We start from the raw sequence: 13,112 nt of genomic DNA, 5'->3' as shown, positions 1-13,112 counted from the left end.
CTTGAGGAAAACAAATTGTCAGTGAATAAGGTGAGTAAGGAGACCAAGATATATGAGAATTTAAGGTCATAGGTCAGAAATTGAGAGTCCAAAACCTTAGAACACCACTTGTTTGAACCCGTGTAGTCTTAGGTTTAATATTGCTGAATACAGGTGGTCACTAAAACCAGTTTTACAGTCACTGATTTAATTAGACTGAGAATTCTGTATGCTTGAAATAGCAAGAATTTATATCACGACTTTGTGGATGTACGTTCATTATTGAATAAAATGTATATACCAGATTATATTCTTCTATTTTGTCACTCACATTCAATCATTTTCGTGTTTGAATTTTCATTGTGGTTGTTTTGTAGCCTACATACTTGTGGCAAGGAGCACCAACAGACAAATTTGATCCAGAATTTGTAGAAAGAAGAAGAGCTGCATTGGAGGTCAATGATTTTATGTTAAAGAAATGGTCACATCAGATTGCTATTTAAATAAAAAAAAAACCAACATTTATTGGAAATAATTTCTTGAATGTCCATATATTAAAGTATCGTCTCAGATATGAAAATTTTATTGAATATAAATTGTCACTTTGTGTATTGTTTAGTTAAAACATATTTATTAAGCAAATAATAAGTACAACATATGAAGTATGTTTTAATACTGTGAAAGTATTTAAGTTTGTCGATACCAATTTTTCGTGGATTAGGGAAGAATCACAATTTTGTGGATTCTTGAATTCATGGTTTTGAGGTTTTCAGTATACTCATCAATTTGATTCTTCTTTCCATTGGGAACCACATTTCTTGGTTTGGCCTAGCCACGAAAACCATGAAAATTGGTACCTCACGAACAATAGTACTTTCACAGTATATGTTTATGACTAGGATTTGGTGTAGCTGCCGTTAGGCAAAAAAGCTTTTGCCTGCACTTAATTCTGCCAATTTTTTTTTTAGATAAAATACATCCAGGAGAGGCAAAAGTGATGCTCTAAAACGCTATCTCCACAAAGCTTTGGGGGGACTTTGCCCCCCTGGACCCCCTACCAGGGCTCTGCTGTAATTTTGCCTACACTTCAATTTGGCCTCAGCAACACACCTGACAAGCTTGGTGTATTGTTTTGAAGCTTACAGTTTATAATTACATGTTTAACATTGTGCTATTTATCTATAAAACATTATATTTTTGAATGCTTTTCAGATCTTTCTGTTGAGATTAGCATCTCATCCAATTTTAAGTCAAGACAGAATATTCATAGCATTCCTACAACAGGTGAGACTAAAGTCTTTTTGTTTGTCAATATAAAATAAATGTTACTTATTGTGAGAGAAATTCCTTTAAATATATATATATTTTTTAATTAAACCTTAGAAGGATTTAGTTTCAGTGAAGTCAGTATACTAACAAAATAAGCAGTTTTGTAGTAATTGAAATGATTTCATGGTCCATATAACATTTATAGTACTTTTGATGTACAAAAATGTATATGTTTCTATTATAGGATGAGGGCTGGAAAGAAACTGTTTATTCTACTGATTTCCAAAGCAAGGTAATGAAATTTATACATTTATGGATCAGATGGTATCAATCAAAATGGAGGTTAGTTTGAATCTAAGAATATTCTTTGACTTGAAAATATGTTGATTAATTGCAGAAATCTCTTCTCTGAAAAGAAATCAGAATTATCAGAATGTCCGATGGAACAAGACCAGGAAGAGTTATTTTGCATTTTTTATATGCCCTCTTTTTTGCCGACTCTTTTAAGAGTTATTCTCTATGGGAATCTAAATACCTTGGAAAGTCATGTCTATGGATTTTATTGTAACTTTCGTGTTTTAATACTCTTCTTATATAAATGAATAAAACAACAAACTAAATTCTCATACCTTTTTACTAGGTATTTCTACGAAGTATTAATTTGAATTGCCATTTTGCCAACTTTTACCAAAATACATTTCCCTTGCAATGAAAGAGGTTAAAATTCTGTTCCTCCAACTGTAAGGATGTCGCCAAGTAAGAAAAGAGCTTCCCAGCCAACCTGTTGCAGTTCTGAAGTACAAGTGCCATTTAGAAATAAAAAAAGAACTAGGCTTCCTCTCCTACCTATTCCTGCTTTTTGTGTAGGATTATAAAGGAGCAAGTATTTGTCTACCAGAATTGGTCTTTTTATATATGTTATACATGTATGTATATTGCATTGCACTTGAAAGTTTTATTTTATAGGCCATGCAAATTTAAGTCCTTGGTTCCCTGGCCATTTTGTATGAAACCAACGAGGGAGGAAGGCTTTTTATTCCTTTTCATTTCCCTTAAAGTTATAAGGGTGATTTTTACCAACCTGGTACCAATATGAAAGTATGGGGGACAAAGTTTTTTTTTTTTATTATTTTATGGTGATAAAAGTGGAAAATAAGGCAATTCCAAAAAGAGATGTATGAATGAATGCATGAGAACCAAGTAATTAATTTTACATGATCTAATTATCTTTATTTTTTCTAGTCAGAGTCCAGGTTGAAAGCTTTAAGTGCTGCTTACAGATTAAAGAAACCAGAGAAGTATTAACTTAAACCATTAAAGTATTTTCTCTTAGGCAGCTTGTTGAACCTGTTTGCATATACAGATTAATATTTCATATTTCTAAAAAAAAATATTTCCTTATCATGCCCCTTTTATTTGACTTTACTGGTAACTTTCATCTCAAAATTGTTCAAACTTTGTCATGCAGTCTTGTAGTGTTTCCATTTTTAAAACTGACAATTAATTAGATGTTGTCAAAGGTTTCATCTGACAGCCAATTTTTGTTGAAATGGAGGTTTTGTACATTAAGTTAATTTTCTGAAAATTACCTTTTTTTGAAAAAAGTTGCATATTTTCCCAATGACGAGAGGATTTTAAAGAAGCTACTAAGTAATTATATTAAACAAAGGACTACATTATTTATGTATATATATTTCTATAATTTGTTAACTTATTGAAATGTATAATGAATGCCTTTCAGGAGATTCGAAGAGCTGAAAAATTACAGTAATGAATTAGAAAGCAACATTGCAAATTTACTGAAAATAAGAGCAGTAAGTATTACTTTAACTAGGCAGTAAACTAACGAACCGAAAAATATAAGTGACTTGACATGCTTTCATTATTTTTTTCTTAATTTCTTATCATTTTAAAATTTCAAAAAGTATTTTCCATTACATGTCTTGAATATTATTCTGCTCATTATTTCCCCTTTAAAGATGGCTTTTTTGTATATTGATTTTTTTTTGTGGTTTGTCATTTTAACTTTTTGTTAAAACTTCCTACAAAAGTATTTTACAGGTGAAGTTTTTGCATCTTACAAATACTGTTTGCTTCTTGGAAGTATGTATATCTATACACAACATGCCAAATAGATGATCAATATATTATGTATGATCTTATAAGGAGTAAACATAAAAAAAAATGTAAATTAAAGGCAAAACATAGTGTATGTATGTTCAGTGTGGGAATTTTGTAAGGAAAAGGAAATGTTTTATTAAGTTTAACATGTATAAATTTATATAAGTTAAAATGTAACTTATAAGAACTAATCTTGAATAACAATATTAAAATAAGTAAAGTTAAGGAATGAAGAGTATCAGCATTAAACTTTTGTGCGAAGACCAGTAGGAGGGGGATTCGCATATTTCTTTTTTAGAAAAGAAATTACTGTTGAATTAAGATTTTCAATCTAATAGAAAATACCTTTCTTAGGAAAACAATAAGATAATTTTCTCTACATTTTGTTATGCAGAGAATGGCTGATAAAGTATATGGTATCCATAAAGTACATTCTAACTACGGTAGAGTTTTCTGTGAATGGAGTGGAATAGAAAAAGAAATGGCTGAACCATTGAAAAGCTGTGGACACTATATGAATGTGTAAGTACATACACATGTAATACTTTATAAGTTTTCCAGGTTTTGTGAAACTTAGTTGCTTCATTTTGTTTTGATAAGTTGAATTCATTGACCAGTATAATTGAATTTAATTAGGCCAAATAAAAAATAAGTGTGGTTCCAGTTTTTACCACCGACCTTAGAATTTGTTTGCCAAAATGAAATACAAATGAAAAAAAAAGCCAAATGTAATCTTTATATAATTTTATAACTTCTTCCAACCAGATTCAGCATTTACAAAAGTAAACAACAGTGACTGCGCACTTGCTTCATCTTGGGCCACAAGACAGCTGGAAGTTGTAAATTTACAGTCAGTTGATGTTTCATTCTTGTTTGTGAAGATTGTTTAGTGATCAGTTGTTATAATTAATATTTTCATTGAACCCTTAGGGTTTCATCTTTTTTCAGGATTTAGAGATATTTCAAGCAGACCTCAGGGTTGTTTATATAAAAAAAATTTAATAATTTCCAACCTACCTACCCTATACTATTTAAAAAGGTGACCATAACCACACATTTATTTTAATATTGCCTTAGGAATGTAAATTTGTTGTTTGTCTGATTTTGTGATCAACAAAAACAATCAAATTGATAACTGATGATTAAGTTGAAGTAAATAAATTATTAAAGTAAATAAATACAAAGAACAAGAGATTAGAATGGACACATAACCCTAGACAGAGTTTTTTACATCCTGCATTCAGCTGCTTTTCTATTTTCATAACATTCATTACTATTTAAAAGTGATGTCTCTGTACTTAACAGAATATATGTTCAGGACTGAATTAATTCATGAAAAACATATATATTGAAGTCAAAAGGTACTTATGTACTTTATTATAGAAGTTAAAATACAAAAAGAGTTTTGTTTTACTACTATTTTGGAAAACATATCTTTTTCATATGTAATTAATGTCTTTAAATGTACTACAACACCCCCCCCCAAAAAAAAAAAAAAAAGAAAAAAAAACAGTTGCAACTTTTTCCTATGAACTTATAAAACCTGCCTTATATCCAGTGTGAATTTCTGGTTTTATATCCAGTGGGTATTTCTGGTTTTATATTGAGTGTGAATTTCTGGTTTTATATCCGATGTGAATCTCTGGTTTTATATCCAGTGTGAATTTCTGGTTTTAGATCGAGTGTGAATTTCTGGTTTTATATCCAGTGTGAATCTCTGGTTATATATTGAGTGTGAATTTCTGGTGTTAGATCGAGTGTAAATTTCTGGTTTTATATCCAGTGTGAATCTCTGGTTTTATATCGAGTTTGAATTTCTGGTTTTATATCGAGTGTGAATTTCTTGTTTTAAGGTGTTTTTGATTAAACAGGTTTTACCATACAGATGCCATTAATACTTTTACCACACTAAATCAAAGAATACTTTGTATTATAGTTATGGAACGACTGTAGATGGTATTCTAGAGGAAGAAGAACAGTATGCTGATCAGTTGAAGGAGTATATGGCTTTTGCTGATTCTTTGAGGTATGATGTTTCCAATATTGTTTAATATGAAGCAGGACAAAGTTGAATGTATTGACATATTTATCAAAAATTTATTTTTGTTTATAATTCTAATTACAAACCTTAAAGAACTTATCTTAGAATTTTTATATGACCGCAAAAAATTGTTGTTGTTTTATGTTATGATGTTGTAGTTGAATGCATACTGATGCAGAACTTTGTACTTAAAATGGATTTCAAAATATTGTGCAAAATTGTAGCCAAATGAATTGTGGTGTCCTTAATGAACTCTTAAGTCCCTGTCTTTAGTGTGTCAAATACTAATATAGTGTCCACATTTTTCCCAAGTGAACAAAGCTCAACTGGCTGTGGTTGTATTGTGCTACCCTAGGTGAAGCTTTTATTTGTTTCCGTTGAAGATGTGAAATTAGTAAAGATCCTTTCTCAGTATTTATTGGTTACAGTCTTGGACATTGCTTGTAATAGGAGCATTGTTTCTGTATGTTTTCTGCCCCAGCACAATAACATTTTAAAGGGGCAGATAATATGTTATCTGCCTTCTCATGAGTTTTATTGATGCTACTCCCATACAAGTGTTCAAAACATTATCCTGTTTAATGGTGATGTAACAGTCAATTTGATGTATTGTTTCAATATAAATTACAGATTTTGATACTAGGATTACGGCAGCAGCACAGCAGTAAGAAATTGAGTGCATAATGGAGAGCGATGCTGCTTTAGGAATCATCAGAATAAACCATATACTTTTTCTTCAAGTCTTTATGATTTTTCTTTCTTAAAAAAGAAAAATTGGTAAATAATTCAGATATGTGATAAACAGATTAATACATGGCCTTTTTAATGTTGCCAATGTTAACAGCCCGAGATATTGTTATCAGCCCTGAGGGATGATATCAATGGAGGGCAGGAAACAATGTCAGTATTAAAAAGGCCATGTCTTAATCTATAATTAAAGTTTTCAGAACTTGAGGAAAAGCTGACTATTGTATAGCACCATAATACTTTTCATTGAAAAAGCTTTGAGGGTTAAAATTGATATAATATTATCACTTGTATACACAATTTATATGGTACTAACAACACAAGTTATTAGTACTCTTGACATTATTTGAAATATCCATGCTATAACCCAATACTTTTAGCACACTGGCTTGTACTGTATGGAAATAAAGCACTTATTAAGGCTGTGCCAGTTAAATACAGCTTTGTCCCTAAAATGATATCCAGCAGTCTTTTGACAATGTATTTGATAATATAATTTAATGATATATTCAGAATTATCCAAATAGGTGCATCAGAGTGTTGAAGTAAGTGTTTCCAATCAAATACATGTATAGTTGTTGCTTATATTGAATACTTCAAAGAAGTGCAGCTAAGTTATCATGCAATGGGTAGTATCTGGGACTACAATTCATCGTTTAAAACTTGGAGCCCAGGATGTCAGAGGGTTCTAGATCACCAGACTTGTTTTGGTTAACTTAATACAACAGTTGGATAAAGACTGCTTAAATCTCCTCCTAGAACAGGATGTCAGAGGGTTCTAGATCACCAGACTTGTTTTGTTTTTCTACAAGTGATTTATTTGGTCTGTTCTAACTTATTGAAAAAAAATTGTTTGATTAAGCATTGTTTTCTGGTCCAAATTGTGTAAGACATTTTCTACTGTATTTGTTGTATTTAATACTGAAGTACGTTTTTATTGCAGGGCAGTATGTAGGAAGTATGAATGTATGCAGTATGATTTTGAAAGGGCTGAAGATAGTGTTTCAAGTAAACAAACTCAAAAAGAACAACTGGTAATTTATGTAACTTCATTTTTTTAATATGATTTTAGGCTATGCCTTAGGCGACAGAGCTATTTGTACTCAAATTACATTTAACTTTATTGATATAAATGCACAAAAAAAAGATATGTATGACTTCTGTGTATGTTTTTGCCTCCAATGATTTTGATATTATTAGCTCACATGGCCAAAGGCCATGTGAGCTATTGCCATCAAGTGGCATCCATCGTTGTCGGTTGTCGTCGTCCGTCGTCATCGTTAACAATTATACAAAACTCTTCTCCTCTGAAACTACTTGACTGATTAGAACCAAACTTGGTGTAAGTGTTCCTTGGGGTATCCTGCATAGAACTGATGTGGGGATGTATGATAAGTCAAAAGACATGACTGTCGTTACTAAATATAGCACGTAGGGGTCAGACAGTAGTTTTTCACATATATCTCCAAAATCGCTAAATTCTGACAGGGTAAAAGTGTTCAGCATTAAGAGATCTATCTCTGGTCAAATTATGGTTTTCATCCGTTAACCCATGTTGGAGTTCTTGCCCTTTTTCAATGATTTTTGCTATTTTTAATGTTATTTCTTTCAAAAGTCTTCTTCTCTGACACTACTTGACCAATTGAAACCAAACCTTTCATGAATGTTCCTTGGGGTAGCCTGCATAGAACTTATGTGGGGATTTTTAATTCATTGAAAAACATGGCTGCTGTGACTAAAAATAGAACGTAGGGGTCAGACAGCAGATTTTTGCATATACCTCCAAGACCATTAAGTTTAGCTAAATTCTGACAGGGTAAAACTGTTTAGCATGATGAGATCTATCTGTGGTCAAATTATTGTTTTAATCTGTGAAGCCATGTAGGAGTTCTTGCCCTCTTTCAATGATTTTTGCTATTTTTAATGTTATTTCTTTCAAAAATCTTCTCCTCTGACACTACTTAACCAATTGAAACCAAACTTTTTATGAATGTTCCTTGGGGTATCCTACATAGAACTGAATTGGGGATTTTTGATTTGTCGAAAAACATCGCTGCTGTTACTAAAAATAGAACATAGGGGTCAGACAGCAGATTTTTGCATATATCTCGAAAACCGTTGGGTTTAGCTATATTCTGACAGGGTAAAAGTGTTTAGCATGATGAGATCTATTTCTTGTCAAATTTTGGTTTTAATCTGTTAAGCCATGTTGGAGTTATTGCCCTTTTCCAACGATTTTTGCTATTTTTAATGTTATTTCTTTTAAAAAATCTTCTCTGATACCACTTAACCAATTGAAACCAAACTTGGTATGAATGTTACTTGGGGTATCCTGCATAGAACTGATTTGAGGATTTTTGATCCATCAAGAGACATGGCCACCATTACTAAAATTAGAACATAGGGGTCAGACAGTAGTTTTTCGCATATATCTCCGAAACCGTTGGGTTTAGGCAAATTCTTTCAATAGCTGAAATGATCCTTATTATGAGGACTACAAAAGTCTTAAGAAATAAAAGTTGTAAGATGACTCCTTGTAAGGGGAAAAAATGACTTTTTTTTTAACAGTTTTCAGTCAATATCTTGAAAACTATGATAGATTAAAAGAAATTTTCAGTTGTTGAAATGATCCTAATGATAAGCCCTACCAAAGACTTCTTGAGTCAAAATTGTTGGACAACTTCTTGTTAAATTTATTGCCTTTGAAAAGCAAAATTCAACCAGGTGGGCTCATGGGAGCCTCTTGTTTTTTTTTTTAATATCAGAGCATTGCTAGATGTATAAATGAATAAGTTAGTCGATGCAAGCCAGCATATTTTTAATGTTCAGGGTGGCATGCATGTCACTGTCAAACAAAACTATTAAATAAGTACATATTTCAAGGTTTAAAATAGTATGAATATGCGTTTTGCTAAATATCAAGTTTCTTTTTATCACAGATCTCCAAAATTTGGGTTTGTTTCACAGTTAAATTTGAGTTACCTCCCTCTGTAGTTGACATGTCTTTTTTTTCAGAATCAAGGGAAACCATCTAGTTCTTTCTCTATTACTGGCATGAAAACCAAGATATTTGGAAGTGACACTCCAGAACAAAGGGAGCAGAAAATTAAACAGTTAGAGGAACAAATACGCCAATCTGAAATAGACCTTAGGAAAGTAGGGGAGGAAACTCAGTAAGATTTTTACTACAGTTTATATTTAAATTGTTTCCAAATATTTTTGAGCTTTTTTTTGTTAGTCTGATATTTTGATTTGCTGCTCGATTTGTTAGTTACTGGCTCTAATGACATGTTGCCAGTAAACTCAGTTAGCAGCTAGTCTCATAAATCAAGTACAAATACCAAGCTGAGAAAAACAGACAGAAACAATCAACAGCTTATGGGAAACAACAGAAAACTCACAGAAAATTAAACATCAAGGTGCAAACCTAACTCAAAATGCTGTATATTAAAGTATTTCTTGATATTATGGTGTTAAAATTTTGCTATACTGACAGTAGATGTTGGAATGTGCATATATATAAACACAAATTTGTACCCTCCAAACTTTACATAATTACAGCATATGGGAATATACCATGCTTACCACAAAACAATGAAATTTTAAACTTGTGAAAAAAAAAACATTTTTATGGATGGTATACCTCCAAAATCTGAAGCTGACAATCCTCTGTAGATTTTAACATACTGTTATAGGTAGGTAAAATTATTCATTTTTAAGTTATGATGCTTTTCATTTCTGTTTTAATATCAGTATGTATTTACAATACCAGTATTTATTTACATTTTTTTGTATACATATTAAACATAATATTTTTTTTGTAGGAAATTCATAGATACAGCTCTAAGAGATATAGATAGGTTTAAAAGACAGAAAGTTAAAGATTTAAGGGAGATATTTACAAACTATGCCATCATGCAGATTAAACAGTGTAAAAAGGTTTGGTACTTTTATTTTCATCCTTTATTTAATACATTTTAGTTATAAAATAGTTAAAACAACATTACTTTGATTACAATTCATCAAATTCCATTTTCCCCTGCTCCTAGATGCTAGTCTATATGTAATCCCATTCAAACCATAGAATGTTTTTTTCTTGTTAACATTGAAGGCCTTGAGCTGTTCATTCCGATGGGGTCGTTGTCTCTTATATATTCACCATATCTATTCTCATTATACTAAAACACAAAAATGAAGCAGTGGCTGATATTTTTAATCGATGAAACTTGTTATAGGATTAAATTGCCTATAAAGTATTAAAAAATGTAATATTACTGCTAACCAATTATTTTTCATGGATGTTTATTGTCAGGATTTAGCATTGTCAGTTCAAATTTGCAGCAATTTAATTTTGGGTGTAGCACTCTGTAAAGATGCATTCAATTGTATATATTGAAATTTAATATCATTTGCTTTTAATTAGAAAAAATTGTATGAATAAATCAAGCTACTTTTCTGTGTAAAGTTGATTGTTGGAAAGAAACAGATTAGTTAAATGGAAAGAGTTAATAACCAAAATATGGTCATTAATGATATACAAAGCTGTATATCATTAAGGTATAAAAAAGAAATGCCTAGATTTATCAAGTGCTTCAAATTTCTTAATTTCAAGTCTTCTCAACACAAAAAGTAAAATTTAATTTTGGTTATTCACCATAACTAATTAATTATCCTATTTATGATATAGAGTTTCTCAGTAATTAATTTTTTTTTAATTAATTATAAATTTGGTCATTTTGGGGATCAATATTCCAAATTATCAGTGATGTCAAATATAAAAGTTAATGTCACAAGTAAAAATTGTTTTGACATTTTTGGGGGATGTAAGCCCAAGAGTGAAATTACAGATTTTTTTCTCATCTGAATTAATGTAATTTTATTAGACAGGGAACATTCCAAATTTTCTGCTATCTTTATATCAATTGTATACCAGTAAGTTTTCAATGCCATATCATTTAATTTACTTAAGGTGAATTTCATGCAATTAATCATTTTTATCAAATAGTTTAATTGGTTTTGGGACTCTACCATTTTCCCAAAAACTTATTATAAAGGGGAATATTCAACCTTAATTTATATGCTTTGTATTTTCAGGGAATAGCTATATGGACCAGTGCTAAAGATTGTTTAACCAAGTTGTGATCCAGCTGATAGTGATTGACAAAAACTGAATACATGTACTAAAATCTTTAATGGGCATTGACAATATGGTTTTAGTACCTTTTGTTGTTATCCTGAGAATTAATGACAATGTTGATATACAAAGCTGTATATCATTAAGGTTGAAATGTACCTTTCACATTGTGATAACTAACAATACACACTGCCAGCAATGTTTCTCTCTTCTGAAAGAGGTCTTATATTTATAGATAAAAATTAAAATGAATGTTAATTCATAAGATGCTCACCACAAAAAATCATTTCTCATGGGTTATTTTCGCTAGAAACCTTGATTAGGGATCCAAGAAAAGGGTTCAAGTAAAGACAGGAAGTTCCAGGCTATTATTATCCAATATTTATAGTAAAGAATAAAGTGTCATATTATATTACTCTCATAAAAATAGAGGCTTTACTTTACAGTGTTAACTTAATCTATCACCTCAGTGGTAGATTCAGGAGTATTCAGGGGTTTGATTGTCATTTGTTGCAAAAAAATAGTTCTGAAAGAAAGAAAATAGTTTTGCAGGGGGTAACTCACTCAGAATCCACAATATTCAAATACTTTTATTCATTTTGCATGGTTTTTATCCAGATGTACTTAATTAGACTATTCAGTCATCAAACCTTAAAATTTCCAAATTCTTATTTCTATTAATTCTAAGTGCCCTCTTTTTTAAACACTTATTAATTCCCAATTTATCTCTTAATTACAGAACCCTGAATCCAAGACATTATGACCTGAAAAGAATTAAAGTTCTTGTACAATATATACAATAAATACTTCTATTGAAATTGATACAGGTCAAAATTTAATAGAGGGGAAATGTAAGTGAGTAGGGTTCACAGATGGAAGGATCATTATATGACCTGATGCCCCAGTTTGGGGTATAAAATGATGATTGTTGTAATTGTATTTAAGTCAGATTTTACTTGTTTTAGAAAAATCAGTGTGCAATATTATTTGTTGTTTTGATAAATAAATTGTTGTTGTGTTTGTATGAAATTCTTTTTTGTTAATTTGAAACAGATTTTGATGAACATTAATGTAGATTATAAAAACATCAGGTCAGATTCCTTTTCGTAACTTTATTGTATAGATATACTGTATACATAATTAAGTTAATAACCACTCTTGGAAGTAGGTGTGTACCTCCATAGAAAATACTTAATGAGGTAATTAATTTAAAGTCAAATCTTCACGGCGAGATCAAATTTCCATATTTTTCTTATGAGAGCATGTAATCGATAGCATATCATATCAGCCAAATATGCATTCAAAATAAAGTGGAATCGGAAATACAAAGTAACCGAAAAACTAAAAAAAAATTGTTAAAATTTACATGGGAGCAACTGTTGACACAGTTGTCAGGGGATGGATTGAGGCGGGGGCATGGCGGGTGTGCGCCCTCCTTAACATTTGCAACGCATGGGTTGTCAGGGGTAGATTTAGGCGGTTTTAGGTTGAAACTTTAATTTCTCGTTAATTTTACCACGAAAGATATCTACATTGCACCCACTCTGAAGAATAGTTAGAAAATTTAACCTAAACAATTTTGACTCTGCGCCCTCCCCTAATATGAAATCATGGATCCGCCCCTGGTTGTATTAGTGGACAATAGTAATTGAAGAGATTGGTCAACGAAGTCTACTGCTCCTTATTTTGTGTGACATCCCTAACTACGTTAGAATTCTAGTTGTCTCGACCTGGTTAAAATCCCGAAGTTATTAACGTTACCTTACGACATGAAGACGGACAGTCGTACACATATCCACAAAAGAGATTAAGCTGTGAAAA

At 31.1% G+C, this 13,112-nt stretch overlaps 1 protein-coding gene across 4 annotated transcripts in view; it reads left to right on the top strand.

Annotated features, from left to right (window-relative positions):
• Positions 1 to 12,320, top strand: part of LOC148611167 (sorting nexin-4-like) — a 28,391-nt gene extending 16,071 nt beyond the window's left edge. For 3 of the 4 annotated variants that reach the window (XM_088591401.1, XM_088591397.1, XM_088591400.1), the window contains exons 4-14: positions 357 to 434; positions 1,192 to 1,263; positions 1,493 to 1,540; positions 2,491 to 2,546; positions 2,990 to 3,062; positions 3,764 to 3,891; positions 5,306 to 5,395; positions 7,101 to 7,191; positions 9,173 to 9,330; positions 9,982 to 10,096; positions 11,252 to 12,320. In XM_088591401.1, coding sequence (XP_088447527.1) covers positions 357 to 434; positions 1,192 to 1,263; positions 1,493 to 1,540; positions 2,491 to 2,546; positions 2,990 to 3,062; positions 3,764 to 3,891; positions 5,306 to 5,395; positions 7,101 to 7,191; positions 9,173 to 9,330; positions 9,982 to 10,096; positions 11,252 to 11,299 — 957 coding nt within the window. In that variant the 3' untranslated portion in view covers positions 11,300 to 12,320. The remainder of the gene's footprint in view (positions 1 to 356; positions 435 to 1,191; positions 1,264 to 1,492; positions 1,541 to 2,490; positions 2,547 to 2,989; positions 3,063 to 3,763; positions 3,892 to 5,305; positions 5,396 to 7,100; positions 7,192 to 9,172; positions 9,331 to 9,981; positions 10,097 to 11,251) is intronic. The other variant, XM_088591399.1, reaches the window with a different exon arrangement.
• The last annotated feature ends 792 nt before the right edge of the window (positions 12,321 to 13,112 follow it).

Source organism: Perna viridis, chromosome 7 (genome assembly GCF_037379345.1).
Source record: "Perna viridis isolate PV_CMFRI_1.1 ecotype Kerala chromosome 7, ASM3737934v1, whole genome shotgun sequence".
Classification (NCBI taxonomy): Eukaryota; Metazoa; Mollusca; class Bivalvia; order Mytilida; family Mytilidae; genus Perna; species Perna viridis.
Note: the sequence above shows the minus strand (reverse complement) of the source record. Positions and strands in the feature narration are given on the sequence as shown.